Source organism: Epinephelus lanceolatus, chromosome 24 (genome assembly GCF_041903045.1).
Source record: "Epinephelus lanceolatus isolate andai-2023 chromosome 24, ASM4190304v1, whole genome shotgun sequence".
Lineage (NCBI taxonomy): Eukaryota > Metazoa > Chordata > Actinopteri > Perciformes > Serranidae > Epinephelus > Epinephelus lanceolatus.
Genome location: NC_135757.1, coordinates 7,834,243 through 7,859,904, shown reverse-complemented (window position 1 = coordinate 7,859,904; position 25,662 = coordinate 7,834,243). Strand labels below are relative to the sequence as shown.

General features: G+C 44.9%; 2 protein-coding genes across 8 annotated transcripts in view; one reads left to right on the top strand and one right to left on the bottom strand.

Annotated features, from left to right (window-relative positions):
* The window catches only part of raph1b (Ras association (RalGDS/AF-6) and pleckstrin homology domains 1b), a 54,426-nt gene extending 34,593 nt beyond the window's left edge, over positions 1-19,833 (top strand). For 2 of the 6 annotated variants that reach the window (XM_033615444.2, XM_033615446.2), the window contains 13 exons: positions 1,025-1,452; positions 2,018-2,089; positions 4,084-4,158; positions 9,706-9,783; positions 13,018-13,177; positions 13,409-13,530; positions 13,828-13,893; positions 13,974-14,117; positions 16,069-16,179; positions 16,300-16,398; positions 16,505-16,625; positions 16,929-17,065; positions 17,148-19,833. In XM_033615444.2, the coding sequence (XP_033471335.2) occupies positions 1,025-1,452; positions 2,018-2,089; positions 4,084-4,158; positions 9,706-9,783; positions 13,018-13,177; positions 13,409-13,530; positions 13,828-13,893; positions 13,974-14,117; positions 16,069-16,179; positions 16,300-16,398; positions 16,505-16,625; positions 16,929-17,065; positions 17,148-19,697 (4,163 nt within the window). In that variant the 3' untranslated portion in view covers positions 19,698-19,833. The remainder of the gene's footprint in view (positions 1-1,024; positions 1,453-2,017; positions 2,090-4,083; positions 4,159-9,705; positions 9,784-13,017; positions 13,178-13,408; positions 13,531-13,827; positions 13,894-13,973; positions 14,118-16,068; positions 16,180-16,299; positions 16,399-16,504; positions 16,626-16,928; positions 17,066-17,147) is intronic. The other 4 variants (XM_033615447.2, XM_078165656.1, XM_078165657.1 and 1 more) reach the window with 3 other exon arrangements.
* Positions 19,834-21,695: 1,862 nt separating this feature from the next.
* On the bottom strand, positions 21,696-23,716 carry spp2 (secreted phosphoprotein 2). Of its 2 annotated transcripts, none has more exons than XM_078165658.1 (6): positions 23,559-23,716; positions 23,356-23,483; positions 22,519-22,641; positions 22,103-22,213; positions 21,963-22,011; positions 21,696-21,876 (listed from the first exon to the last, which is right to left on the bottom strand). In XM_078165658.1, the coding sequence occupies exons 1-6, from the start codon at positions 23,641-23,643 to the stop codon at positions 21,767-21,769; spliced, it is 606 nt and encodes a 201-aa protein (XP_078021784.1). In that variant the 5' UTR covers positions 23,644-23,716; the 3' UTR covers positions 21,696-21,766. The 2 variants fall into 2 exon arrangements, with proteins under 2 accessions (XP_078021784.1, XP_033471340.1); XM_033615449.2 differs by having other exon boundaries at positions 21,963-22,008; positions 23,559-23,715.
* Positions 23,717-25,662: the final 1,946 nt, after the last annotated feature.

Here is a 25,662-nt window from a genome sequence, read left to right as displayed (position 1 = left end):
TAAACATGGCTTAATAGAGACAATTTCAACTACAAGTACACAAATCAGCTTCACTATAACTCGCAGCATTCACAGACAAACACTTGTCTTTATCTGGACACATTTTCCCCACAAATACAACATGCTAACGTTATTAGCACAAGCCAATGGCATTTTACATTGTATAAATTAGCCTAGCGACTAGCAACATTTTCCTCTTCTCATATAAAACCAGGGACAACAGCAACATTTAACAAAGGTGACGGCACATAATGTGGCTCCATTACAACTCACAACATTCACCGACAAAACAACTGTCTTATACTAAACACGTTTTCCAAACAAATGTAACATGCTAATGTTATTAGCACAACCCTATGGCATTTTACATTGTATAAATTAGCCGAGTGAGGAGCGGCGATTTCCTCTGCTCATATGGAGCCAGGATAAATCACACACAAGACTTAAAACGCTATTTTAGTGGAGGCTTTATTGTCTTCACAATTTATTGTTTCTTATCTGTGAAATTAAAGGAAATAAAAGCTTTGTTTCCACTGAGGAAAATGGTTTCAGCTTACAGAAACAGACAGGAGGTCTGCGTCACTGTCACGTGTAGTTACATACATCGCTGCGCGTCTGTCACTATACAGAAACCTGGCGATAGGGTGACGCCAGTCAACGAGGCTAATATCAGCCTATACCAGTGTTCAACCAATAAATCTGCATTGTTTGGCTTAGATAATGTGTGTACTTTCTATACGACGCAAGGACGGAATGTCTTATGGAAGTTAACAGGAAGATAGTCACTCTTCCTCAAAACAAACACCTGCTGATGAATAATATAGAGAAGGAAGGGGAGACGATTAGCAGCATCCTGTTTGCATCAGAGTAATGTAGTCTTTAGCATAAACAAGCTGTGACTAACTGCTATGATATAGATACAGCCTGAAAAAGCATCATCAGTGGATGACATAATTTAAAAGCAGTCTATCCACAGTTAATTTCTTCTTCCGTCTGAGCTGTGTTAACTTTGACCTCCCAACAGGAAGCACCAGTAGCAGCACCCGGGCATCGCCGGCCAACACAGTACGAGGCGGCAGCGTCAACGCCCGCCCCACAGCCTCCAACATCTCCCTCGATGACATCACCTCCCAGCTTGAGAAGGCCTCTCTCAGCATGGACGAAGCGGCACGTCAGACCTCTTCCTCCTCATCCTCCTCCTCCTCTTCTTTCTCCTCCACCACGCTGCGCAGGCCCTCGTCGGGGTCGTCTGGCGGCGGGCAGCACAGGAGGACAGGTTCAGTGGGAGCGGTCAGCGAGCAGGAGGCCGCGTCCCAGCGGTCCAGTGTAAATTCAGCATGTGCCTCAGCGTCCAGCATGGACTCCCTGGACATTGATAAAGTGATGACGGGCGCAGAGGTGGACAGCCAGAGCAGCCCGAGCGCACAGGGACAGAACCAGACCAGCACAGAGGTACAACTGACACTGACACACACAGAAAAACACACACCAAGATAATGACAGAGTGTGTGTGAGCCACAGCGTGAAAGACTTGCATGTATATTTCCACATGTGATGGCAAGGTAAGCTCTGATCCCGCATGTTTAACCACACAGCATGACGTCTGGAACAAACTGCATGCTGAGAGTCAATCCACAATACGGCCCGTGTATTGTGCATTGGATGGCGTGTTAATGAACGCATTGTAATCTCCTATAAGGCTCCTTAAGTGTGGATTACAATGTTAACATCTACCATTCCTGAATTCCTTTGTTCACTCACCAATCATAACAAAAGTCTCAGAGGAGAAAGAAAGACCTCAGCTAACGTACTAAAACAGATGTTTAGGTGTCCTGCAGGAGAGAATGGAGGAGAGGAGGGTACAACGTGAGCTAGCATTTCAGTTTAGGAGAATGTTGACACAATGACATGCATGTCCCCTGTCCTCCTGCATGTGATCATATCTGTGTTTGCACCCTTTCCGACACCTGTGGTCTCTATCCTCACACTCCTCGCCTGCACCTCCTGATACTCCCAGCATGTCACAATGCGACGGGCCAGACGGCAGCTTGACTTCACCTCACAAGAGGGTGAAGTGGATCGGGCCACTGTAAGTGCGTGTGTGAGCTTGCATGTGTGTGCGTGGGTTAGGGCATTATCACTGTAGACTGAATGAAATAATGGAGGTAGCCACGGTGACAACATCCATTGTTTTATGGACTCCTGTTTTGCAGCCTCGAATTTGTCATTTTGGCCATTCAGAGCCAGAAGTGACCATATTTGGACGAGAGGATGGAGCTAACCCTAACGCTAGCTGCTAGCTTGGTTAGCACTGTGCTTGTACAGCTATGGCTAACTGTTTAACATTCACGCTCACATTCACACCTACGAGTCACCAATTAACCAAACCTACATGCTGTCACGGGGAGAACATGCCAACCCTACACAAAAGGGACCCGGCTGAATGTGGGGCACAAACCCAGAACCCTTGGGATGTGAGGCAGTAGTGCTAACCACTGCACCACCATGTCGCCCAGCTATGATAATGCTACTTGTCGGTGAAGATTCTCAGTCATCCAGGTCATGGTAATCGTAAGTGCTAATATCGTGGGCAACTGGACTTACAAGCATTTCTTGAAGACGTTTCGCCCCTCATCCAAGCACTTACCATGACATGGATGACTGAGAATCTTCACCACTGAAGAAGCGTCTTGGATGAGAGGCAAAACGTCTTTAAGAAATGCAAGCAAGTCCAGTTGCCTACGATATTAGCACTATACGATATGATAATGCTAATTTTTGCATGCGAAACACAAGGTTAAAACCACTGACACAAAATGTCCATAGTGGAAAAACTGGACTTCTGACTCGGTAGAGGGTCTTTTAATACAATCAGATGCTTAGCAAGACTTTTTTGGGGACCAAAAAAGTTACTTTAATGAACTAAAAACACAATAAAATTGAGATAGTTACGACTATGTGAATCTGGGGTTATGCCATGGTTACGTTCCCTAACCAGTCTTAATTATACACAACTTTAAGCCTTAATAACATTTAAACGAGTGCGTTACATAAAAATTGACCCCCTGTACAGTTGTCGTGAACAAGGAAATTAGCGTTAAACACCAAAACGTTTTTTTTTTCCAGGCTGTAAACCTATTTATTTCTGCTGTAAAGTTGGGCATTATAACATATGAGTCTATGGGGATTGGCCAAGTGAAGCGGCATCTTCCGGGGCTGAAAAATGAAGCCAACATGGAAGTGCCAAAAACTGCAGTCCCTCTAATGGCCACTTGGGGCTGGCTCCAAGAGCTAGTCAATCCCCATAGCCTTCCATGTTAAAATGCCAAACTTTACAGCAGAAATAAACACGTTACAGCCTGGTGCAAAAGACAGTTTTGATCTCGCTAATTTCAACGTTCACGACTACTGTACCGGATCAATTTCTTTAGAACTGAGAGTGTCCTCAGCTTCCCTCTTGCCCAAATATAGTCACTTCTGGCTCCAACAATCCAAGATGGCGACAGCCGAAATGCCGAACTCAAGGCTTCAAAACGGGAGTCCACAAACCAATGGGTGACGTCATGATAGCTACATCCATTAGTTTTACACTCTATGGGGAGCGACTCACTTTTGGAGCCAGCCTCAAGTGGCCACTCGAGGAACTGCGGATTTTGGCTTCAATCCACATCAGCTGTAGTCTGCAGCTGATGTTTTATGTGTAATGCTTGCACATGTAACCATAGGTATAAAGGTGGTGTGAAAGAGGGAGTGTGTGTTAAAGTAGCTGTAGACAGTAGGTTTTCTAGCTCACCAGTATGCACAGTATCCTATGTATTCACACACTTAAATCAGTCATGTTTGCTCTGTATGTATCTTCAGTATTTGTCACCATCATTGCCTCTTTACCCACAGCTGCAGCTAATGAACGCCACAACTGCTGAGCGCTCCATTTATGGAACCTTCTCTCGCTTCCACGCTTCCTCATTCAAAACAGATCAAAACACCTGCGATTAATAAGCCTCCAAGAATCATCTGGCACTGACTTCTCTATATTTTGTCTGTTCCCCCTGCTCTCCTTTTTTTATCCTCTCCTCACCCAAGCACTCCTATCTGGACCGAGAAACCTCGCTCATTCTGAAAAGCATAGCAGGAAAGCCTTCTCACCTCCTGACCAAGGTGACTTCCTCAAACACTCGCTTCTTTTGTTTTTTTTCTTGTGTGTGTGCGTGTGTGCGTGCATTGCTCCTCTCTTCTGCTTTGCATGTGTTGGAAAAATCCATGCTAAGAAAACAGCTGCTGTAAATTGGACCAATTTATTTGTTTTACTTAATTAAAAAGACACAGAGATAACTTCTCAGCCAACAAGGGGACGTCAGCTTTTTTGAAGCTTTTCTTCAAGTTGAGAGAAATTGGGCATGGCAAAAAATAAATTACAAGACCATATCCCAAGTAATGCAAAGCATCTATGTTTCTGTGTCAAATGGATTTTTCTCTTACATCATTCTCAGCATTTACCCCACACGTCCTGTACCATGCTTGCTGATTGAATACACTTGATTGTTTTGTCCATCTTGCTTTTTTTTTTTTCACTTTTTCATTTTTCACTGGCATGTGTGTCTCTATTTTCCTCTCTTTCTCCATGTAGCTTGCTTTTGATTTGCACTGTTTATGAAATATTGTTATCAGGGCTACAATTAGTAATTATTTTAATCAGTAAATAGAAAAATTGCCTTCAGCTATTTCAATCATCGATGAATCGTTGATGTCAGTCAGAAACTGTGTTCTGAGCCTCGGGTTTGTCCAATGTGAAGATTTGCTGTTTTCCCCTTTTTTTATATCAGAAATTGAATATATATATAAAAAAAATAAGATATACTACTTCACAAAACAAGATACGTGAATAAGAGCTTGAAAGTTCCTTCTTTACTTCGCAAACAGTACTTTTACCAAAAAATGCTAGGTAGCTTAAGGTCTACTTAAATCTTTTTATGTCTCTGCCTCAGTGATAGCCATGGCTGGAGGCATTACGTTTTCAGGTTGTCCACCCCATCCTTGTGAACACAATATCTCAAGAACGCCTCAAGGGAATATATTTAGATTTGGCACCAACGTCCACTTGGACTTGGCGATAAACTGATTCGTTTTTGGTGGTCAAAGGTTAAGGTCACTGATACCTTGTCTGTCACATTCTCGTGAAGGCAATATCTCAGTAACTCAGTAGGCTGAGGGAATTTCTTCAAATTTGGCACAAACATTCATTTGGACTCAGTGTTGAACTGATTAGATTTTGGTGGTCAAAGGTCAAGCTCATTGTGACATGATCTGTGTTATTTTTGTGAATGCGATATTTCAAGAACGCCTCAAGGGAATTTCTTTAGGTTTGGCACAAACATTCAGTCATAGGTTGAAGGTCAAGGTCGCTGATACCTTGTCTGTCTCATTCTCATGAACGCGATATATCAATAACAGCTTGACTTCAAATTTGGCACAAACATTCATTTTGACTCAGTATTGAACTGATTGGATTTTGGTGGTCAAAGGTCAAGATCACTGTGACCTTGCATCTGTCTCATTCTCGTGAACAAGATATCTCAAGATCACCTTGAGGGAATTTATTTAGTTTTGGGACAAACATTCAGTCATAGGTCTGTCACATTCTCATGAACGCGATATATCAATAACAGCTTGACACAAACATTCATTTGGACCAAATGCTGAACTGATTAGATTTTGGTGGTCAAAGGTCAAGGTCACTGTGGCCTCATCTGTCTCAATTTTGTGAATGTGATATCAAAAGAACGCCTCAAGGGAATTTCTTAAGATTTGGCACAAACATTCAGTCATAGGTTGAAGGTCAAGGTCGCTAATCCCTTGTCTGTGTCATTCTTGTGAACGTGATATCTCAATAACAGCTTGAGGGAATGTCTTCAAATTTGGCACAAACATTAATTTGGACTCAATGTTGAACTGATTAGAATTTTGTGATCAAAGGTCAAGGTTCTCATTCTCGTGAATACGATATCTCAAGAACGCCTCAAGGGAGTTTAGATTTGGCACAAATGTCCACTTGGACTCTGTAATAAACAAATTCGTTTTTGATGATCATAGGTCGAAGATCAAGGTCACGATAACTTGTCTGTCTCTCATGAATGCGATATCTCAAGAACAGCTTGAGTTTTGTTTTTTCAAATTTGGCACAAACATTCATTTGGACTCAGTGTTGAACTGATTAGATTTTGGTGGTCAAAGGTCAAGGTCACTGTGACCTCATCTGTCTCATTTTTCCGAATGTGATATCTCAGAACACCTTGAGGGAATTTCTTCAAATCTGGCACAGATGTTCACTTGGACTCAACAATGAACTGATTGGATTTTGGCGGTCAAAGATCAAGGTCACTGTGACCTCATCTGTCTCATTCTTGTGAACACGTTATCTCAAGATCAGGGGATTTCTTTAAATTTGGCACAAATGTCCACTTGGACTGAAGAATAAGCTGATTAGAATTTTGTGGTCGAATGTCAAAGTTCAAGGTCAGTGTGACCTCCAAAAATATATTTTTGGTCATAACTGAAGAATTCATACGCTAATTATGACAAAATTTCACACAAATGTCAAATAGCATAAAATAATGAGGTGAGGACGTTTGATACCCAAAAGGTAAAAGGTCAAGTTCAGTGTGACATCATAATGATCTGCAATTATTCAACGTCATATCTCAGGAACAGAACAAGAGACATTTGGTCAGATACTGAATTGGTGACACTAATCTTGGGTGTCCACCTCAAAACTGTGCTGATTGCATATATCTTCTGTGCTGTCGGAAAGGACAGTGGGTGTGAAGCATCCATGTTTTCACCAACTTTCTGACAATATACAGACAAAACAATCAGTAGTGGTTATTTGACCAAACAGTTCTGGTGACTCCCTGAGAGGAACTGCTCACTGGGAACTACAGACCTTTCTGTTTGCATTCGCACCGCCAATAGGTACCCTGAAGTGATGTACTGTAATCCCTGCCAGTGGTTGGTCATCTCGAAGCTGTGTGTATCATGCTTGACTTTGTGTCGACTTGGGAGCCCTCTGTGCTCCACTGTTTCACATACAGTATCTTCCACATCTGTTCATCCATCATGTGTCGGTCCTCCCAAGATCCCAACTCTCTCAGCACTCTGTTTTTACTATAAACCTCTTGGCAGCAGTCAGTTTTCGCAGTGAACGTATTGGTTGCAGCCTTGGGCTCCCGTGCAAAGCTTATGCCGATCAGATGTGAGCAGATCTGCGGTTCAAATTTGGCCGCTATTGATCGTGATTTATCCCGCCATCGCTACACAACACGTAGCCAAGTGCTAAGGAGGGCTCTCCAGAGTTTCTTAAATCCTGTTGAGATTTAATATACCAAGAGCATTTACCGAATATTAGACAAAACCACAAATTATGCTAATCTTCAACAGAACAAGGGTTCTGGAAAACTCTGGAGAATGATTCTGATTATTTCCAGGACTTTAAAAGTCTCCCTCCTTTCTACAGGCTTCAAAACAAAAGACAGCCTTGTACTGTTCATGTAAGAGTAAACTGAAAGATCTCCATTAGCGGTCATTGGCATTGAAACGCTGCTTTCTTTCCAGAACCCTTCAGTTATCTGCGTTTATTTGAAACTAAATGGATGCCAAGAGAGAAGCTGGCTGACTCACAGTCATATCCACACAATTCATGTCTTTTTCTATTAAAAAAACAATGGAAATAAATCAATGTTTCAAGGCTTTTGGTTTGCAGCATATCGGCTCTCTGTCTGTCCGTGTATGCAGAGAGCATTTGAATGGTTTTATAAAGGGGGGAGAGGATAGATAGATGCCCTGTGGCGTACAGACTGAGGGAGTTTACGTGTTAGTGTTACACTTTTCACCAGAGAATGGAAGAGAGGGACTCGCAAGTCTCTCCCTCTCCTCGCTCGCAAATCAGAATTCTGAATGAGCGCTGGATGTTTGGGAACAAGCAGAGAGAGAGAGAGAGAGAGAGTGGAGAGACATCAAAGGAAGAGGGTGCCAAGATTTTTTTTTTCCAGGCTCGGAAGAAGAGCCTTTTAAAATTGGCTCTGGTGTGGCTGAGTGTGAAAGTGGAAGGGGAAAACGCCTGTGGAATAGGAATCGGACTAATGTCTAATAAAAAGCAGGGTGGAGGTGTCATGCAGGGAGGAAATAATGGCGGGGAGAGGGAGCTCCGCCGACAATTACGGGGCTAAACCTACAGTGTGACTCAGATTGACTCCGCACTGTAATCTGCACAGCCCCCGTGACCTCGTCCCCCTCTCTCGCTGTTTCCCTCGCTCACACTCGGCTGACTAAAAGCCTGCCACTATGTGTTGGCCAAACAGAGTGTTGACTTCATGGCGTTAATGTGTACGTGCCCCGGAGCCGGTCATGTGGAAAAGGTAGTCTGGGTCAAGGAAGGGGGGGTTCTTGAGATAAGAGGCTTGGGGAGAGGTTGGTAATACCCCTTCTCCTTTAACACACTGTTTTCACACAAGACTTAAAATATTCAGCACCTCCGCTTCGCATTCACCTAAATTCCACTCTGTCCTTGTCACTGTTGTTTAGCCGCGGGGCCAGCGTCGGTCACGGTCTCCCCGCTCGGCCTGATTGGCTACAGGGGTAGAAGGTCTTGCAGCCGGGGCTCGCTGGTTGGCTGACCCCTCATTCTACTGTTTTTGCAGGGATTATGCTCCATTGATTGGGCACGCTCCCAAACCCCTGCATCTGTTATAAAGAGAGAGAGAGTGATGGAGAGGGGGGGAGAGCGAGAGAGGAGAGGAAGCAGGAAGATAGAGTTGGAGGGTGGAAGGGGGAGGGGCATCGTCCTCCCTACTGTCTCATTTGGGGGTTTAGTCAAGTTGGGCTCGTCTCAAGCGCACATGTCTGCGTGTCAGTGAGCCTGCGCTGTCACAAAGTCTCGGCACAGTCTCTGCTAGCTTCGCCACCGCCGCCATGGAAGATGCACGGTTGAATTTCACTCAGTGAGGATCATTGTGGAATAACTTTTTACACACCAGAGACAACTGAGAAAGTAATCGTTCTTTCACTCATAAATTATGGACGAATCTGGATATTTTTGCCCTTGAGATCTGAACATGATCTTCGCAGGAGATCATTGCATCTCTGAGTGGAGGGCATAGAAGCTTTCTGAGCTGATCCCACACTCATCCGCAGCCTCTCGCCCTTTGGGGATCTTCTACCATTGTTTCCCTTCTGCTGTATAGCGAGATCAAAGGCAACCGCCGCAGCTCCATATGAATCCAGTATGGAACCATAGACAGCAAATGGAGCGCCATATTTGAGGGGGACACAATGTCACAATAGCGGCGGTTTTAGCGTCGCATTGATTAGTTGCGTTCGATCGAATAGTCACGCTCAAGTGATAAAACCCGTTGAACACAACCTGCGGAATGGAGGTGATGGCATCTTGTTGGAGGGGGCAGGTAAGCAACGTAGAGCATGGTACCATGCGCCATCATGCCCGAGGCTCGTGCATTTAAATGGTTTAGAAGGCTGCTTACTATTTAATGAAGTTGTGTGTTCGTGATGTCTCATTTCCGCCAGAGGAATAATGAAAGACATGAGACCTGAAGAGGATGAGGCAAGGCTATGAAATCAGAAATCAGGGTTTGGTATATGTGTGGTTATGTTGTTGTGTTAATGATAACCGTGTGCTCCTGCATGTCCATCCAGGAGGAGCAAGCTGCCAAATTGAAGGCAGAGAAGATCCGAGTCGCCCTGGAAAAAATCAAGGAGGCGCAGGTCAAGAAGGTAAGACCACCTCTTTCTTTTGTACACATACTCTCACTCACAGACTTCATTTTAACACCCATTCTGACTGGTGTTAAAATCGCCGTCTCGTCATATTCACCACACGCCGCATCTCTTTGTGAACTTCATTCACAGCAAGGCGGTGAAGCACAGAGAAAATAGGTCATTGCAGTGTTTGATTATGTGTGTATCTGCCGGGGAGGGAGCAAGACATCAGAAAGAGGCTTCAGAAAAAAAAAGCAAGGCAATGCAGATTCTACACAGCACGTCTTATTTACCACGTCCAACCAAACAAGTGCTGGTTTTTCGGTGACTTGGAGCGCCTTGAAAGCCACTGAAACGGCGTGTGCTCGTCTCCATTGGGAAGTCCATACGGGACTCCACAGGCAGACCATTTTTTCACCAGTGTTTCCACCAGTGAATGAACTGTCTGTGAATGAGAGCAACAGAATGGTGTCCTTTTAGACGCAATGAATAGTTGAGACCCAGCAGTGTTTCAGCGAATAGAGCTGGACTTCACTCTGCCTCGTGAATACAATATGACAAGATAAAGAGTGCTGGTACAGCCGGCACATAAAAAAACCCTCGGCCAGCGTAGGAGAATGCTGCGATGTGCTAAATTATTAGTCATGTGGTTGTCAGCAGTCTACACAGCCAGCTGGGCCTCACAATTTATCATATTTTTGATTCATGATATTGAAGCAGTTTGATGTGGATGCAAGGTTCTGATTTTTTTCTTGTGGAAGCAGCAGCAGAAAAAACCAAGCCAAAAATCCCAGACTAGGAGGTTTTAGGGGTCCCTCCTGTGAGAAATGTAGGTCAGACTCCCCATGTCTTAGTCTCACGGCTCTCCCAGCATTGTCATTGGTCCAAGCCTCTCTTCAATCAACTGCATCCACTTACTGGTGGATGTCTGGGGTCCCAGAGGGAGGGGACAAACGGGGGGTCAAGGAATCGAGGGCTTTACATCAGGATAAGTCTTGTGTCTGCTGCAGTTGTGCGAGGCTGGATTTGGCACGTGTTTGTCTCGTTCAGATTAGTTTAAGCTTGCTTGTTATGGAGGACTTTTGGTCGCCTATGGACGCAAAACTTTGGCCAGATTATTGGATTTTAGAGTTTAGTGGTTGTATGTGGGACATTGTGACTGAAGCGACCACATAAATAGTTTGAAGTATTTGAAACAAGCCTTACAAGCACATGACCACATTTCATCCTTTGAAGCTGTCGATCCTCAACCAGATTTAATGGCTGCAAAAAACACTGTGCCTCGAAATATTTTCACTGAAATTAATTTATTACAAATTGTTCCAAGAATAAAAAATCCAGTAAAGAATTATGTGAACTTTTTGAGTTATTGTTCCTTCTGTCATGAACAGGTCTACATGGCACAGGCCCAGGGGCCCAAAGTCTTAAGGCCCTTACCTGCAAAATGTCACTCAAATGAACAAGTACTAACCAGGATTAGACTCAAAGTGACCACAAAGAGACACAAAATAATGACAAAATTGGGCAGAACAACCACAAGGAGACACAAAACAACAAAGAAACGACACAACAGTACCCCAAAGAGACACATAATAACCACACTAAGACACCAAAATACCTCAGAGACCCAAAGGACTACAAAAAGACAGGACTACCACAAGGAGACACAAAACTTTTACAGGGAGACATAATGACTACAAAGCAACGCAAAACAACCAAAAAAGACACAAAATTACCTTAAAGAGACCTAAACAAACAACAAAGTGACATAATTACCTAAATAAGACACAAAGTTAGCCCAAAGAGACACAAAAAACTACAGAAAGACACAAAACAACCACAAGGAGACATATGAAATGACTACAAAGCAACACACAACAACCAAAAAAGATGGAAAATTACCTCAGAAAGACAAATAATTATCTCAATTAGACATGGAACAACCACAAGAAGACACAAAAGGCCTAAAAAAAGGACACAAAATTATCTCAGAGACCCAAACAACTACTAAAAGATGACTAAGTGACATAGTTGCATTAATAAGATACAAAGTTAGCCCAAAGAGACCCGAAAAACTTCAGTAAGACACAAAACAACCACAAGGAGACTTAAAGATGACTACAAAGAGACACAAAATGTCCAAAAAAGACAGAAAATTACCCCAGACAGACAAATAATTACCTCAGTATGATACAAAACAACCACAAGGAGACACAAAATGACTGCAAAGAGACACAAAAGGACAAAAACAAACATAAAATCGACCCTTAAAACTGTGAAAAGACAAACCAATCCCAAGGAGACACAAAAATGACAAAAAAAGACACTAAATGACAACAAAGAGAAACAAAGCAACCTACAAAAAGATGGCGAAAGAGACATAATTACCCGAATAAGACACAAAGTTAACTCAGAGACACAAAAAAACTACAGAAAGACACAAAACAACGAGACATAAAGATGACTACGAAGCAACACACAATGTCCAAAAAAAGACAGAAAATTACCTCAAAGAGACATAAAACTACCACAAGGAGACACAAAATGACTGCAAATAGACACTAAAGGACAAAAAAAGACACCAAATTACCTTAAAGAGACACATAACATCAACAAGGAGACATGCGAAATGACTACAAAGCAACACAAAATGACCAAAAAAGACATCAAATCAACTACAAAAAGGCACAAACCAATCCCAAGGAGACACAAAAATGACAAAAAAGGACACAAAATGACCACAAAGAGACACAAAATTACCTCAAAGAGACCAAAACAAACTATAAATATATGACTAAAGTGACATAATTACCTAGATAAGACACAAACTTAGCCCAAAGAGACCCGAAAAAACTACAGAAAGAAACAAAACAACGAGACATAAAAATGACTACAAAGCAACACAAAACGACAAAAAAAGACATAAAATCGACCCTAAAACTGCCACAAAGTCTGTGTGTCTTGCTCCTGTGTAGGAGAGGTGTTGGGGCCCTTTGCATATCTGTGTCCAGGGGCCCATTGTCTCGTTATACGCCCATGAATATGCTCAAGCTTTCTGCTGAGTGATAAGGAATAATAATTGCCCATTTGTCCCTGGAGATTCCTGAAGGTCAGTCTTTGAACTTCCAATGACGTCTTTTCTGTCCATAGAGACTAAATATGGCGGCCAGTAGAGAATCTCTCTTTGTCTCTTTGTCTAGTCGATGTTAAAAAGAAAACACTCTCCTTTCTCCTCCTCGTCTTCCTCAGCTGGTGATCAGGGTCCACATGTCGGACGAGAGCTCCAAGACCATGATGGTGGACGAGCGGCAGACGGTCAGGCAGGTGCTGGACAGCCTGCTGGACAAGTCACACTGTGGCTACAGCCCTGACTGGTCTCTGGTGGAGACCATCACGGAGCTGCAGATGGGTAAGGAGGTCGTCAAATAAACATTGTTTACGGTTTGCGAGTTATAATTATCTAAAAATAGCCACCGTTTATGACCTGGGGCTAATCGTCAGGGTTACAGTTAAAGGTTCTGCCCCACCCAAAAAACAGAAATTAAGTGCACATTTGCAGGTCAGCGAAAAAACTGCATGTCTTGCATCTTATCTCCCTCTCTCCTCTCCTTCTCTCCTCTCCTTCCCTCCTCCCTCTTAGAGCGCATCTTTGAGGATCACGAGAACCTGGTGGAGAATCTATTAAACTGGACCCGGGACAGCCACAACAAGCTCATGTTCATCGAACGCATCGAGAAATACGCACTCTTCAAGAACCCTCAGGTGACTGCCCACTACACCTCAGTGCACACACACAGGAGACAGAGGACAGATCATCTTCTCAATACTCGTTCAGTGCGTAAACGCAGACGCCATATGCTATACACACAAACACATTGTTTATGCATGCTCGGTGGTGCCTGCACAGCCCAGAGAGCCCAAGAATGAACAAGGGAGTGTGTTTGTGTAGGAGAGTTGGAAGTAGGTCAAAGCTCTAAAGCGAGTAAAGGTGAATAATTTATTTAACGTAAGGCGACTCTCCCCCGCCCGTCTCTCACTGTTTCATTCATTCATCTGCAGAACTATTTGCTGGGGCGGAAGGAGACGTCAGAAATGGCCGACAGGAACAAAGAGGCTTTATTAGAGGTGAGATTATGCACAAACTTCCACATCATTCCTACACACCAGGAGGATCACTCACTGACAGTTTTCTTTGCGTCCATTAGGAGTGTTTCTGCGGCGGCTCGGTGTCAGTGCCGGAGATCGAGGGCATCCTGTGGCTGAAGGAGGACGGGAAGAAGTCATGGAAGAAGCGCTACTTCCTCCTCAGAGCTTCAGGGATATACTACGTCCCCAAAGGCAAAGCCAAGGTCAGTGAGGCTTGGGATGGGTCGGGGATATGAGAACCAGATCGACAGTGCTCGGTGGTATTTCCTGCTGCTTCAGCGCTGATCACTTTGAACACTACAGAAACACATGTGCTCTATTTTTAGCTCCATCCTCCAAAGTCTTTCCTCAGAGTACAACGACCAACGCTACATATCATTTTGTCGCCTTATTGAAATCCTGCAACCTCGTGCGAGTCCTGCAAAACATTACAGTGGCAGCTTAGGCATTTAATTATGTATTAAATTCAGATCTGTGTAATTACGCTCAAAAACGTGTCCTTTTTGACTACAGTGGGACTTAGATCCTCCAAGCATGATTATTTAAAGCCAGTTAAGCAAAGTCAGTCGAGCACAGAAACAGCATGTTTGTGTTGCTTTTCTTTACATCTAGTCAGCTCAAACTGTCACCTGATATATTAGCTGTACCTGTAGGGCAGCTGCTCAGTCCAGAAAACAGATTACTCTGCCATCTATCCAAGGCCAGGAGAAGAAATTCAGCCACAAAAAGGTTCCCTTTCTGGAACAAAACCAAAAGAACTCAACACAAAATAGAGTTCATTTTACCAAAAAGTACGTTCCTTCTGTCTCCATGTACAGGACAGTAAAACAAGAAGTTAACCTCATTATTAACGTCACCGAAATTACACAACAAACAAAGTTTCTCCTCCTCCTGGGTGGCATTAAACCTTCCAGTGTCTAAGGACACATTCACTGGCGCTATTTGGTCCACTTTAAACGAATCCTGGTCCGCTTCCACGGATTCTTCGGTTCGTTTGGTGGTGTGAATGCTCATTCGAACTCTGGTGCAGACCAAACAAACGAATCCTGGTCCGCTTCCACTGATAGTCCAGTTCGTTTGGAGTGGTGTGAACGCTCATTCGAACTCTGGTGCAGACCAAACAAACGAATCCTGGTCCGCTTCCACTGATAGTCCGGTTCGTTTGGAGTGGTGTGAACGCTCATTCGAACTGTGGTGCGGACCAATCGAACGAATCCTGGTCCGCTTCCACGGATAGTCAGGTTCGTTTGGAGTGGTGTGAACACTCATTCGAACTCTGGTGCGGACCAATCAAACGAATCCTGGTCCGCTTCCACGGATAGTCCAGTTCGTTTGGAGTGGTGTGAACACTCATTCGAACTCTGGTGTGGACCAATCGAGCAAACCCTGGTCCGCTTGAAAACAGGGGGTCTTGATTCACTTGCAAGTGAACCCTGGTCCGCTTCCACGGATAGTCTGGATGGGGACACTATCCATCCATCTCCTGGATGAACCCTGGTCCGCTTCCACGGATAGTCCAGTTCATTTGGAGTGGTGTGAACACTCATTCGAACTCTGGTGTGGACCAATCGAGCAAACCCTGGTCCGCTTGAAAACAGGGGGTCTTGATTCACTTGCAAGTGAACCCTGGTGCGGTTCGCTCACAGTGGGAAATGCAAACGGACTATCCAGCAAACCAAAGAGAGGAAGTGACATTTCGGTCTTGGCCAGTCGATGAGCCGTTTTCTTCTGCTGTTGCAACCAGCTGTTGTAACTGCATGACGTTGTCCAGGCGGGGTTGGTCCGCTTTAAAAAGTGCAGTGTGAAAGTGAACCAAACCAAATGAAGGCGTGAAATTTTTCGGCATTCCCTGCCCAATCGAACCGAGTCCCCCTGACTATACCTTAGGACGCAGGTGTGAATGCGTCCTGAGGCTAATGGTAACGGTCCTGAGTGCAACTGTGCTCACAGGGATCTTTGTCTTTTGCGTGAATTATACATCACGTAAGGTTCCGCTGTGTAGCTTTCTCTCGTGAGACAAATGACATGTTATATACATATATATATATGTATACATATATATATATATATATATATATATATATATATATATATCTGTATAAATTCTGTTGGAAGAATTACTCAGTCCGTCCTCCTCTGCCTCCTTCTCCGCAGGCGTCCAGAGATCTCGTGTGCTTCCTGCAGTTGGACCACGTGAACGTGTACTACGGCCAGGACTACCGCAGCAAATACAAGGCTCCTACTGACTACTGCCTGGCCCTGAAGGTGAAGTCCAGTTCTGTTAAAAGCACTCTGCATTTGTCTTTCAAGTCAATTAGTATTGTTTGATTTGATTTGATCACCATAAATAAGTGTATAAAGTGTTATTTCTCACTGTTTTTGCAGCATCCACAAATCCAGAAGAAGTCCCAGTACATCAAGTATCTGTGCTGCGATGATGTCAGGACTCTGCACCAATGGGTGAATGGAATTCGCATCGCCAAGGTGAGTTTTTGCTCTGGTTTCTTCAGTCTGAGAAAATGCCCCAAAATTGTTCTTACTTTTCTAAAAGAGGTTGTGTTAATTGTTTATATGTTGTGTTTGTGTGCAGTACGGCAAGCAACTATACGTGAACTACCAGGAAGCCATGAAGAGGACAGAGGCGGCCTACGATTGGTCCTCTCTCTCTACCTCCAGCATCCGATCTGGCTCCAGCTCCGCCAGCATACCTGGTTAGTCAAATTCATCTGTGTCATAGATTTCCAATAAAGCATCTCTTTCATAATTAGTGACATTTAAACATTTTAAAGGGATGCTCCAGCAATTTAATAACATGCTAACGTTATTAGCACAAACCTATGGCATTTTACATTGTATAAATTAGCCTAGCGACAAGCAGAGATTTCCTCTTCCCATATCAAGCCAGGATAAATCACACACAAGTCTTAAAATGCTATTTTAGTGGAGGCTTTATTGTCTTTAATTTAGGTGGAAAAAGGTTTAAGAAAGTCTTACTCTAACTTATGTGCTTGCAGAGTCCCAGTCGAATCACTCAGGCCATTCAGACAGTGGAGTTGACACAGGCTCTTCTCACGGTCGGTCCCAGAGTGTGGTGAGCTCCATCTTTTCTGAGGCCTGGAAGAGAGGCACCCAGATCGAGGAAAGCTCCAAGGTATGACTGTCTTCTTTTATGATTATCTGTAACTGAGTGTGTCATTTACATCACTGAGCTCACACACTCCCTCTTTTTCCAGCATATGAGAATGGAGGCATCCAGAGGAGCCACGCTGCCGCATTCCTCCCACAGTCACCGCCATCACAGCCAGCATTCAGTCGATCACTCTGCCCTGACGCCCCCTCCCCAACCGCAGCCCCAACCCCACCAACAGCACCCCCCACAGCCTCAGCACCCACCAGTGCCCCCCCAGACGCCAACCCAGCCACACCACCAGCACCCGCCGCCCCAGCAGCAGTCTCCTCAGCAGCCCCCTCAGCCCCCGCCCCAGTATCCACAGCGCCCTCAGCAGTCGCCACAGTCGCCACAGTCTCCGCAGCAGCCGCTACCACCGCAGACTGTCAGCAACTGCAACCACATGCCCCCAGAGCAGCAACAGCTGGCTCCTCCGCCCCCACCTCCTCCTCCGCCGCCTCCCCCTCCGCCTCCACCCCCGGTCCAAATGGTGTCACACCACTCACCGGCCCCCACCATGTACAAGTACAGCACCATCACCAGGCTGCAGAACCAGAAGGCGTCCCAGTCGGCCAACCACCACAGGTTGCCCAGTCACATCCACGCACTAGGTCAGCAAGTTCTGCCCACAGCTCCGGCACCACCTGCACAGGCGCCCGTCAAACCCAATGTGAATCACATTGCGGCAAGGACTAATGTCCCGCCTCCCCCTCCACCTCCTCCCCCGCCTCCACCATCCATGCCCACCCCTGGGTCAGCCATGGCTGTGTTGAAGCTGGGACCTCCCAGCCCAGCGGCCCCACCTGCCTTCATTCCTCCACCGCCAGCTCCTCCACCGGCTCCACAGACCAATGGCGTAACATTTCCTCCCCCTCCTTCTCCTCCACCACCCCCTCCTGCACCAGCTCCCATGAGCCAGCCTGTGTACTCCTACGGGCTGAAGCAGGCGCTGAAGGAAAGGTTCCCCAGCCCGCCACGCGACCTCCTTTCTCCCAATGGTGGCCTTGAGGAGTCCCCTCCGCCTGCCCCCGCTCCACCACCCCCACCTCCTCCTCCTCCACCTCCACCACCACCTCCACCTCCTCCCCAGCAGTTCCCAGTGCCAGCCCAGTTCCCACCTCCTCCTGCGCCACCACCAGCGCCGCCCAAAACCTTCACTCCAGGCTTCCTCCCTCAAACTGCCCCCAAACCTGTGTCACCTGTCTCCCCATTTCCTCCCGCCCCACCTCCTGCTGCCCTTGGTGGCCCGACCCCGCCACCACCTCCACCTCCTCCTCCACCTGCACCTTTTAAGAAGCAGTTCAGTCTCCAGGTAGGCCACACCTCCGGCCAACCTCCTCCGACTCTCCCCAAGCAGCACAGCCTCTCTAAGCTAACGTCCGTCTCCACGGGAGCAGCTCCCACCATGTCACTGGTGAAACAACTAGCGAGTCAGTTTCCAGGAGCGTCATCCCAAGTAGCCAATCACACAGAGAGCCTCAAAGCCCCCCTCTCCCCACCCGCAGTCAAGACCAAACCAAAATGGCAGCCTGGTGGTGGCCAGCAGCTGCAGTCTCCAGAGTTCCCTCCTCCTCCTCCTGACAACAACGCTGGCTTCCCTGCCCCTCCTCCTCCACCTCCTCCTCCACCACCTCCACCAGCTCCTGTTACAGGCCCAACCCCACCCCCTCCCCCCCTTCCTCCTGGAAACCTGGGATCCCCCTTAAAGAGGTCACCCTCTGGGTCCTCCAATTTTGGAGGCAAGAAACCGCCTCCCACCCCGCAGAGGAACTCCAGCATCAAGTTCAATTCCTCAGCATCGTATGAAGAATCCAGGAGGAACTTGCTCAGCAAGTTTGGTTCCCAGAACAGCGCCCCTTCTTCCTCTTCGTGTCCCACCTCCTCCTCAACTGGATCCCCTTCTAAGGATCCATCAAACGGACCCCCTGCTCCCCCGAAACCAGGCAAACTCAACCTGTCCAACCTGCCCCTGGCGCTGCAGGCCAAAGTGAGCCAAGTAAAAATCAGTGGTGACTTCCCTTCCCCACCACCTGAGTGCGCCTACTTTCCACCTCCTCCCCCGGCCTCTGAGCTCTTCCCCCCTCCTCCGCCTCCTGGTGGTGACACCCAAAGCGTGGGACCTCCTAGAGTAGCTGTGGTCAACCCCCAGCCCCAGGCTCCCCCTCCACCTCCACCTGTCCCCCCTGTCAGCATCTCATCATGGGGGAAGAGCTCACTGAAAAAGACTCCTCCACCCACACTGGTGCGGCGTAGCAACACCACCCCGGAGCCCCCTCCAATATCCCCACCTCCTCCCACCTCCCCAAAGGGCAGCTCAGGCCAGCCCAACTTCCTGGCAGATCTCAACCGGACACTGAAGCGAAAGTCAGTGGGTCGCCAAGGTTCCCTCAACTCGACCGGCATCACAGGCAAGTTGGACCCCGCGGGAACTATGGACGACATGGCGCTGCCTCCGCCACCCCCCGAGCTGCTCCTGGACCAAGGAAAGCAAAGCAACGGAGGGAATGGCGCCTACACGTCCGGAAACATCTCAGGCTATGCAACACTACGACGAGGACCCCCGCCTGCACCACCCAAACGGGGGGACGCCACCAAACTTACTGGAGAGTGTTGAACTCGGACATCAGGACATTATAAAGACGGATGAATAGACAGTGAACGAATATATGGAAGTTAACATTCAGTAGTGGAACGGGAGTGAACTCCTTCTGTCCTCTTGATGACTGTGTAAATACTACAACCCAAACCAGACCATGGTCAATTAGTGTTTGCTAATTATCGCAGTTTTTTAAGGTGCTCGGCATTCTGGATCAGTGGGATTTATAATACAGGGACAACTCAGACCGGCGCAGGGAAGTTTGAGGTCATAGCAAGAAAACGGTCTTCGAATTTTCTGCGATTGTCTCTGGAAGACATTGTCTCACCCTGTATGGTAAACCCCACCCATCTGGTGCACCAAGCAGATTGACATAAATAAGAACTGTGCAAATATTACTGGATCCAGGTCTGAGCCAAACCACGTTAACCGCTTCTTTGCCATAAGTTTGTGCCACGTACTGGAGACAAAACATCAGGATCTTTCTGCTTTGGTACTGCATGGACTTCATGTGAGAACGAGCTGTAGAACATGAAGCTGTTCTGGTGTGTGTGCATGAGCGAGAGAGAGATTGGGTACATGCATCGTGTGCACGTATGTATGATTATACGGTGGTGAAGTAGTTCAGCGTTAGAGAAGGCCTTCGTGGAGCGGGGACTGTTAGGTTTGCTTTTATATGAAACTATTTAATGATCGATAAATGGAAGGATTTTTTTTTTTATAAGTGTGTCTTTTAATAGCTGGTCAACAAAGTCTAGAGAGGAACAAAACTTTTGGGCACAATGGAATGTATATGGGAAGGTGTAATTTTAAAGAAGTCACACATGAAGGCAATTCAATTTTCAAATCGTACACATTTTTCGACTGTTTTGGGCAAATGCAAATCAGAAGGAAGCCTTATCCCCAAAGTCTTGCACAGAGGTCAAAGTATAGAGATTTCTTCCAAAGGTTCAGCAGAGTCTGGACTGTGCAACTGGAAAACTTTTATTTCAAGGACTACAAATGGAGGCCTGCGATGGTGCATCTTCGTGGACTGTGCGAGCTCCCCGTGCGTTGGCTTGATTCTTGGACCTTATCCTTCAGTTTGTATCTGTACAGTTGCAACTGCTACTCCGTTACTGTCGGTCCCCGCCGCCTTCCAATGTCACATCACAATTCAGGTCGTAGAATGTACAGGTTCAGTCATGTAAAGTATACTTACCCACGCAGAAAAGAAACATGTGTCTGGTTAATGTACAGAGCGTTGAATCATGTAACAGAACTCATGTGACTGAATGTTGCTTTCAACTTCCTGTGTCTGTTGTTCCTCGTTTCGTCATGGTGCCGTCGGTGCACAGGGACTGAAGGTCATCTCTTGATTTTGCATCTACAAAGTGGATCATGAAGGGTTTTAATTTCTTGCAGCAATGCCTTCATTTTTATGGTGCTAGTGCTGTCCTTCAAGGAACTCATCATCAACATGTCTTCATGTGCCAGGATGACATATCATTGAGATTTCAAACCGTTTCAACTGGTTTTAAATTGGCTTCAGTGTGGAAATGCGTCCTCTCATCATGAACACGGCCTTTTCCACACGAGCCCCCATGATTTTGTTTTGTCTTACTCGATCGCCACTTGACGGCAGCGTACCGTTTCTAATAACTGAATATCATCGTCTTGAACAGGATGTTTGCTACAGTACAGTATGTAAGTTATTGATGTGCTGATGTGAACACGTGGGGCCAAGTGACATGAAGAAAAATGGTTGCAGATGTGTCCTCTTGCATATAAACTGAAAAATCACAATATAAATGTTGAAACCAGACCTCAAGCTGTGTCCGACCTCGTTTGTTCAAATCACACATGCACACTGAACCTTGGTGCCACAGTCCAAGTACAAATTATCGAAGTGGGAACACTGTCAGTGAACATTTGGCTCCCTCTAGTGGTGTTATCATGTCCTACACAAAGGAAAAACTACAGTAACAAAGCATTCCTAATTAAATACCATTTAAAAAAATGACAAGAATCACAGTGTTCAAACTCCATCTTTAATTCAAGTTTGTCTTCTGATCAGCACCTAAATGTTCCCAGACTGAGCTGAGATTTCACACCAGGAAGTTGGTGAAAGTGTCTCCTCTTTGCCGCTCCTCCGCCATCTGGAGGGAGAAGCCACGCTGGACGGGTGGAGATGTTGGAGGTGGTGCAGGAGCAGGGTCTGTTGGAAGGAAGGTTGGAAGGCAACAGTGATCATTTTCTTTATTTTAACTCTTTAGTAGGTGATTGTACTGCACTGGTGCTTACCTCTATTTACAAATGGGATGTTGAAGTGCTGTCTCCCTCTTGAGAACTTTTGTGGGAACAAAGGTGATGTTATTCACATGCACTGTTGTTAAAAAAATGAATATATAAAAATGACAACCCCTTCTTGTCCGTGTCCTCACCTCCTCACTGGACTCTGAGCTGGAGCTCGAAGCGTCACGGCCACATCTGAGAGACAGCACCTGGGTTGTTGTGGCTGTCATTCGGACCCGACTGGAGCAGGACAAGGTCGGCTGATGTGAAGGCGGAGAAATGAGGGAAGGATGGTGTTTTTTAATCTTCTGTATCATGTAAATATTTTGTCACTGATTCGATCTGAACACTCTGACCCAGTAAATCTGAGCCAATGTAAACAGTGGGCTGCATCAATCTGCCAACATGAGTCCTACTCAGAATTGAGAAACAAGGCCTTCACAGTGTCCCACAGCAGCGTGCAGGTACACTGAAATATTTATCAGTCCAGATTCTGGCTGATACCCCAACTCAGACCACAACAAACCATCATAACATTCACCCCTGATGACGTTAAAAGTCTCACCACAAAGAAGCCAGGTCTGAAGGCACATGTCTGGGGGTCACTTCTGGATGCCTTCGCGCACTCTGTCTCTTTGATGCCAAAGACCATCATCAGGTCAGCGGTGTTCAGGCCAACAGGAATAACCTGCCATGCATGTGATATTAGTCATTTGTCAAAAATAGAAAAGTATAACAATCAAAATGCGTTTTAAGCACTCACGAAGCAGAATCACCGATTTTTTTAAAATTCTAATTATTTCACACGCTGCGGGGTCATTTTATGTGTCAATAATCTAGATCTGTAAAGTAACTGAAGCTTTAAAATAAATGTAGTGTTGTAAAAAGTACAATAATCCTACAGAAAATGCGTGTGAATGCTGAAAGCTGGAATGAATTCAAAAGCATTGCTGAAATTGCTGAAATACTTTTTTTTTTTAAAAAATGTCGATCTGACGATCTGAAAATCTGGCAGAGACAGAAGCTGAACTGCGTTATCTGAAGAAGCAAAGAGCTGAAATACATTTGTTCAGTGTTAAGCATTTCTTATCTTAGCCTTTTCAGTTCATTTCAGCTTCCACTTTTGACACTTTCGCAATTAAGCACCCAACTTTTTTGCTGAATGTATTTCAACTCTTCTTCTTCAGCAATGTTTTGAATTCATGTCAGCTTTCAGCATTCACACGCATTTCAAAAGTGTGCAGAAGCAATTGTTGATCAAAGTACGGAGATAAAACGAGACTGAAGTATAGTGAAGTACTGAAAATTTGAAAAAGCTTTTCCCATTCAGGAGCTTTGATTTCAAGCCTGGTACAATGGCTGTTGTACATAAATATATTTTGAAGAGTATGAGCAGACTCACCCTAGAGACAGAGCCCCGAGTCACCCGGTAAAGATGGCTGACAGCGTACACAGAGTTGACCTCAGTCAGAGCTGCACCAAGACCCCTGTTCGCCATTGACTCCAGCTCAGAGTTGTACACTGGGACTCCTGCGGGGACAAAGACGTGAAGAAAGTCAGCTACTGTATCCACTCATAAAGTGATCACTGTAGGGCAGCACTCACCTGAGCATCCCAGAGCCTGCAGCAGGGCCAAGAGAAGCACGTAGGACTTCATCTTGTCTAGCACCACGAAGCCAAAATGTATCATTCCTTCATCTACCTGCCTCTAAATATGTTCAGTTTGTGTCCTAGCACCGCCATGCGCCGCCCCTTACCCTCAATAACCCCTTTAAAAACTCCCTCCCCTGTCTGTCTGTCTGTCCTGTTTCCTTCACGCAATAGCTGTCAACCTTTGTTCAGCACTATTGATCTCAGGGTGATGCCCCGGATGAAATGAGCACTGTGATAAGAATTCAGATCTGATAACTTTGACTCAGAACATCCCAATGTGATATGATGAGGGCAGTCGGGAAAATCTGTATGAAATCTTTTGTTTGGGAATGGTAGGCCCACCAAAACTTCCCCTCAGCCCACAGATTAATAATGAATTTATCAAATTTTAGGAGAAAAACGCTTATAGAAACATTGTGTGCAACAGTCCACCTTCCACCTTCTGTTTCTCTCCTTCAAACACACACAGGCTGTGTCCTTGTCTCAGTCCTGACAGTTGTGCTGCTATCATACATAATGCTGAGATTTCCTTTTATTTACTTTTAATTTACCATCAAAATAATTCTAATATAACTACTTAAAAACATTTTTTATTCAGCTACTAAACAATGATTCCTTTAAATATATTTTTATTTGAACGTCAGGCCCCCACAATGTCTGCTTAGAACATCTTTGGCCCTTGGACAAATGTACCTGATGACCCCTGGTCTAGTTTAAACACTGCAGGAGGGGATACATTTTGTAATCTGGAGCTCCACAGGGTTAATTGGGGTTAAAATTTGTTGTTGGCATATCTACAAAAGTATTAGGAGGTTTTTTTTAAGTTTTTTAATGCATAATTTGTTACATAAAAACATGATTTTTTTCCTCATCACTTTACATTTTTTGCTCTATTGCTCCACCAAGTGGCTTTATTGACGTGGAATATAATTTACAAGCACAATTTCTCACCACAACAGTGTTATATCTTGAATAATGGTAATATTTTATATCAGAATAAGAGTGCTTTTCTAAAGAGCTGGTTAGACAGAAACATATTTTGGGTGAGTCAACTGATTATCCCACAGGGTCGTCCTGTGAACCTCAATGACTTCACTTCTCATTTGGATTATACACAAGTTTTATCCACCAACCAGCAGAGCATTTTCTGAAGAAATTTAAAGGTAGTATTGATGTAAAATTTTCTGTTTGCTCAACTCATCCAGAAACCGTGCCCCATCTTTTCTAATATTGTAATATACTCTGGAATATTATGGAAAGATGTTTCCAAATTACTGACATTGTATATAGCATTATTTTAAGAGTATGTTATATTCAGGAAATTTGAGGAACAGATATATATATATATATCATAACTCTACTGATTATTCTCGCCAAATGTATATACACAGGTGTACATTTACAAACAAAAGGCCCGTTTTTACTGTGTTTTACAAATATTTTTAAAAATACACAAATACTATTAAATTGCGTACCAGTAAAAAGGCCATAAAAACTGTACTGGCATGTATTAAATGTAAAATATGTAAATGAAATGTGATCTGTTGTGAAAGAACTGTTCTCTTGGAATAATCTTTGGATTTTAGACTGGATAAAAAAACGACACTTGTTTTCCATCTGTGATTCTTAAATAGTCTGTACTGTTACAGATGTGCCTTTACTTTCTTTCCTTTTTATTATTTATTCAACCTAAAAACCCCTTGGCTTGTTTTTTTGCACTGCGGTTAATGTCACAGTCAAAATGAGTGTGTCAAAAAAAAGTGCAGTTTGTTCCTTGAAATTAAATAAATACATAATGAGAACAAAAAGAAAAAGAAAAATTAAGAAAATGAATTATCATTTTGGCGGTCGCCATCTTGGAATTCTGGAGCCGGAAGTGACCATACTTGGACGAGATTTGACTGAGGCAGCACGAGGACACGCCCACCTACACCGGCAACCTGACTGAACGCTGCACCCGGCACTGACGTGCTAATTAATTAACAAAGCTAGCTTCCATAATTCGAGGTAAACTTTATATTTTTAAAGTATTAAAATAATCTAAGTGACGTTAGCT